General features: G+C 45.6%; 1 protein-coding gene across 1 annotated transcript in view; it reads left to right on the top strand.

The window, feature by feature from the left end:
- tmtc2b (transmembrane O-mannosyltransferase targeting cadherins 2b) overlaps positions 1 to 5,505 on the top strand; it is an 84,398-nt gene that overhangs the window by 64,732 nt on the left and 14,161 nt on the right. Inside the window, exon 3 of the mRNA XM_008436517.2 lies at positions 4,497 to 5,325. Within this exon, the coding sequence (XP_008434739.2) occupies positions 4,497 to 5,325 (829 nt within the window). The remainder of the gene's footprint in view (positions 1 to 4,496; positions 5,326 to 5,505) is intronic.

The following is a 5,505-nucleotide window of genomic DNA, read 5'->3' as shown; positions in this document are numbered from 1 at the left end:
ACCATGTTTGTTTGACGCTTTAGCAATAGCTAAATATCATGTTCGTATGGCGCTTTAGCATTAGCTAAAAACCATGTTTGTTTGGCGTGTTAGCATTAGCTAAATACTACGTTTGGCACTTTAGCATTAGCTAAATACTATGTTTGTTAGCACTTTAGCATTAGCTAAAAACCATGTTCATATGGTGCTTTACCGTCAGCAGAACTAATGTTTATGATTAGTGCTTTAGGGTTAGAGCAGCTAACCTTTTCGTTAGCCGTCCCCAGTACTGTACCAATAGTTCTTCATTCCAGAGTCTGTGGTGTGTTGGACTGAAGCAGTGCGGCTAATAAAACTCTCCTTCGGGGCTGAGGGGAGTTTGTGCTTCCACAACTCAGAGATGTTATGGCATCAAAAATTGGACCAACACACTATTTTGCAGGTGATGATAATTTCCCGATGTGCGTATGAGGCATATCTGGAATATTAATGAAGTTTGTCAGAAATGCTATCCAGAACAAACTGTAAAATCTTATCAATGATGGATTTTTTATGTGCCAGCTGCTGGCAATCCTAAACACATGTTGGGAAATTAATAATTAGACTCTTATCTTGTTCAGCTTGCTGAGAATCTGCTTTCCCAGCCAAAGGTACTTTTCTGTCTCGGAGGATCACACCAGCTGCGGCTGATAAGGAGGAGAGATGGATGGAGAAGTTGTGGTTCGGGCTAGATTAGCTGTTCCAGCGGTTAGGGAGCAAGGACAAAAGCAGACTTCATATCCATCCATCAGCTCCTCAGAAAGATTTATGCGGAGGTGGAGGGGAATGTGGCGTGCCTACTAAACCTGAGCTTCCTTTGTGTTTATGTGTCCCTTCGTCTCACGGCTTTGAAGGCGGTAATGCTGTTTGATTGGTTCCCTGAGCTCATTTTCACTTCCATTACAAGTCTATCAGTGGAAGGCAGCAGGATCTTGATGAAAGAGCCTCTGTAGACAATTGATCTCAGTAATGACGGAGAGGAGGAGAAGGGTCAGACGTGCCATTCCTCTCTCAGGATCCCTGCTCAGGTGCTCACTGGAGTGTGAGCCAGACATGGCTTTGCACTTTGATGGGCTTGTTAGATGTGTGGTGTGATGGATTGCTCTTAGGATGCTCTTGAAAACCTGCTACATGTGTGGTGCACAGCCCAGCGGCCAATTATCTCAAAAAAAAACTTACCATGTTCTCTAAAATGTTTTCTAAACTAATTAAATTTCCACTTTGCTGCAACCTTTGCTCAGAACAAACAAGGTGCTGTTGGAAAAAACACAGCCGCAGCTAAAAGAGGCGGCTCAAAGCAGGGTTTCCCGTAATTAGCCTGTTTTGCATTTCTCCAAGGATTTTCCATCCGCATGCCAAATAAAGCTTAAATTGTATCAGTTTAGAACTGAATGTGCTGGAAGCATAGAAGAGATGAAAAAACTGTGTTTTCCAACCTCCCCTGGGGTTGCGCTGAACCACTTATTTCAGGCTAAACTGGATTATTGACAAAAGACACAAAGCTGGACGGCTCGAGTTTTCATGCATAACGGGGGCTGAAGCTGCAGGCTGGTGGTTGATCTGATGGATATTTAACTGGAGGATGCACAAGATTATTTATTCATGAGAAAATACGCATCGGGATTGTGTTGCCGCTGTAGCTCGTGCCTCATTACACTCCTGGAACAATGCTGGCAGCCTATTGTTTTCTGTCACCTTTTATTTTCCTTAGAAAGTCGGAGCGTTTGGTGATTCAGGCCCTGAGCAGCAGCTCTGAGGTCACAGCTACGGACTGAAGAGCAATCACAGGGTTGTTTTATGTTTTCACTGAAGCCCAGAGATGTTCTTTTGCACACAGAAAACCCAAATGTTGAAATGCAGAAGAAGAATTTTAAGCAAAACGTGACATGTGGATGCAGTTAGGATGGCAGCGTTTGAGTGTGCGCCGAGTCAGGATGACGAATCCGTTTGTCGCTGAGCCAAGTTGGAGTGAGCATGTTCTGGAGGGATTCCAGTGGATCACCGGTGGATCCCGAACAGGCAAACATGGCTTCTCTCACGGCTCTCATCACAGCGGCAGCTGAACAGACCTGCAGAAATGAGTCGCAGACTCAGCAGAGATCCAAGTGTTGTGTGATTCATGCCTGGTTTTAGTGAAACGTTCTGCAGACTGGCTGGTTTCCCCACAGTGGGGTTTCCTGGAAGCTGCTGTTTGGAGCTGCCAGAGGTCCTGAGATCCAGGTGAAAATCTCCCTAAGTCTGAGCCGCAGCAGGACCTGGGGGTCCAACGCCGACCCACGAGCCTCTTTGGTGAACTCTGACCAGCTTCAGGTCACGGCGTTCTGCCGATCGGCTCCAAGCTGCACAGGCTCTCTGGTTTTCAAACCAACCGTTTAGATTCCATTTGCAGATCTGAAACTTGGACGTCTGTCTGTTTCCCCAGTTTTATTTTAATTACTCAACATTTCATCCTTCCTGTTTCTAAGATAGCGCGGTGGCTTCTATTGTCTGAACAGAAATATATGTCTTTTTTTCTTATTTTGTAACATCCATCCATTTTCTTGCACCCTTGTCCCTCAGTGGGTCAGGAGGTGCTGGTGCCTCTCCAGCTAACGTTCCGGGCGAGAGGCGGGGTCACCTGGACAGGTCACCTGGACAGGTCGCCTGTCTGTCGCAGGGCAACACAGAGACACACAACCATGCACACACACTCACACACACCTAGGGGCAATTTAGACAGACCAATTAACCTGACAGTCATGTTTTTGGACTGTGGGAGGAAACCGGAGTACCTGGAGAAAACCCACCATGCACAGGGAGAACATGGAGACTCCATGCAGAAAGACCGGGGCCGGGAATCGAACCCAGAACCTTCTTACTGCAAGGCAATGGCTCTACCAACTGCGCCACTGTGCAGCCCTATTTTGTAACATTCAAGACTAAATCTGGAGTTTTTCATTTATTTACTCTCTTCTGTTAACATCTTGATTATTAAAATCAATGCGAAATGTTCATCTGGAGTGAAACTCTGACCTTCTGTTGCTAAGCAACGAAACAGCTTCCTCGCCCGTCTCCATGAAACCCAGAAATCCCCCACGGTCGTTTTCAGTCCTGACCTTTTTTTTCTGTGTCATATTTCCATAAATCGTCTCAGATGCATCAGGCTCCAGCTGCACAGATTTATCTCCAGAACATTTAATCTCGGTTCAGAAGTTGCACAAACAGGTTCAGGCTGTTGTCATGGCGTTTTCCGGATGTTTCTGGACTCGTTTCCTTCCGGGCATCAGACGCCGGCAGCGATCATTAGCAGACAGACGCTGCACTCAAAGGTTAATGATGCCCCTCTTTACAGACTCGGTTTGTAAATGACAGAGCAATCAATGGAACCGCCCCGAAGCTGTGAAGGTTAAAACATCACGGCTTCTGGGCCAAACTTTGGAATATTATAACGTGACGATCTTCTAAATGATTGAATATCACAGAATGTGATGTTATGATCCCTCTGGAGATTTTAATTCCAGCATTCATTAACCTCCAGTTCATCTTTTTATGCTCTGCATCTTCTTTTCCCTTCAGCTCTTTAAAACTCCGGAGCAGGTTGGAAACTTTTGCTCGTTTTCTAGTGTAAGTCGCCTGAACAGACTCCTGCAGAAATGAGCCGGGTCATTTTTCAGCCAACAAGTTATCGAACAGCCCAACACTCTGCATGTTTCTGGAGAAAGTGTTGAATATCAGCCGTGTTGTGATGAATGGAGCTCAGACAGCTGTGCTTGTTTTCTTCTGTCTGCGGAGGAAAAATGATGCGTGTAAAGAAAAGATCCAACCAGTGAACTGATTCATCATAAAAGTTCTGGTTTTAATAAAGCTGTTCTGTTCAGCCAGAGGAGGTTCTGCCTCACACACAAGCCGCTCGTTTTGACTGAAGTCAAATAAAATTCATGCTTCTGGTGTTTAGCAAATAGAAATAACTGACAAACACAAACGTGACCAACCATGTCATGAATAATCTGGAATCAATACAAGTATTCAGTCCAACTTTCCACCATTCTTATTTTGCAGTTTTCTCTCTTGTCCCAATATTTCTAATCAATCCATCAAATTTTATTTGTATAGCACATTTCAGCAGCAAGGCATTTCAGAGTGCTTTACATACTTAAATAAAAACAGAAAGTGACATTGACTAAACAGTGAGAAAGAGATTTAAAAAAAGATAAAAACATTAAAACCCACGTCCCTTTGAGGACTTCAGCTAAACATGTTTAACTGTTGACGTTTTCATCATTAAAACGTCAACAGTGAGAAAGAGAAATAAAAGGAAATTAAAAAGTAAAGATAAAAACATTAAAGAGATTTAAAAAAAATTAAAAAAAGACCAGAAAAGATTATTCCTAAAACATATTTGACAGAAAATGCAGCTATCTCCATGCTAAGCTAGCTGATATGCTGTGGGCTGGTGTTTGCTGCTTTGTGATCCGGTTTTGTGTCTTTGTGTCCGGCAGAGGAGGAACCAGCAGCTGCGGCTGAACGTGTTGCTGCTGGCCGTGTGGGGAGTCGTCCTGCTGGCCTGCCGCTTCTCCTGGATGGGCAACAAGCCGCCCAACTTCTCCAACTCGGACAACCCGGCCGCTGACTCGCCATCGCTCCTCGCCAGGACTCTGACCTTTTTCCACCTGCCCGCCGTCAACTTCTGGCTCCTCCTCTGCCCGGACACGCTGAGCTTTGATTGGTCGATGGACGCCTTACCTCTGATCAGGAGCCTTGCTGATTGGAGGAACGTCCACACGGTTCTGTTTTACCTCGGGTTGCTTTTGCTGGGCTGGTTTGGCCTGTGGATGCACTCAGCAGCCAGGACCAAGGAAACCAATGGGAAAAGCCACCATCACATTAACGGCAGGAATGGGAACAGCAATGGACACAGTTACCACGAACACACAAACAACTCTCACACAGACACCAACACTATTCTCACCCAGAACGGAACCAGCAGCCTGTCGGAGCGCAGGACTTCACTGCCGACCACGGACAACGTGGTGGCTTTCTCCCTGGGCCTTCTGGCCGTCCCCTTTTTACCTGCCACAAACCTGTTTTTCTACGTTGGCTTTGTGATAGCAGAGAGGGTGCTGTACATCCCCAGCATGGGCTTCTGCCTGCTGGTGGCTGTGGGGCTGCGGTCGCTGTGTGTGCGACGCAGGTCCTGCAGGAGGCTGGTGCTGCTCTGCAGCGGCGCCCTGCTGCTGCTGTTTGGGATGAAAACCGTGGTGAGGAATCAGGACTGGCACAACGAGGAGATGCTCTACAAGTCAGGGATCTATGTCAATCCTGCTAAAGGTAAGATGAAACGATTCATTGTGATTAATCGATTATTGGAATAACTGTCAGCTAATTTGGTAATGAACTGGACAGACTCTAAAAATGAGCTTCTGCTGAAAGAGCAACAGGATTGTAATTAAACCAAAACTGTACAAAAATGTATCCTTTTTTCATTTAAGATTAAAAACTATATATATA

The sequence above is a fragment of the Poecilia reticulata genome, linkage group LG19 (genome assembly GCF_000633615.1).
Source record: "Poecilia reticulata strain Guanapo linkage group LG19, Guppy_female_1.0+MT, whole genome shotgun sequence".
Classification (NCBI taxonomy): domain Eukaryota; kingdom Metazoa; phylum Chordata; class Actinopteri; order Cyprinodontiformes; family Poeciliidae; genus Poecilia; species Poecilia reticulata.
The sequence above is the reverse complement of the archived record's forward strand: the minus strand, read 5'-3'. Positions and strand labels throughout refer to the sequence as shown.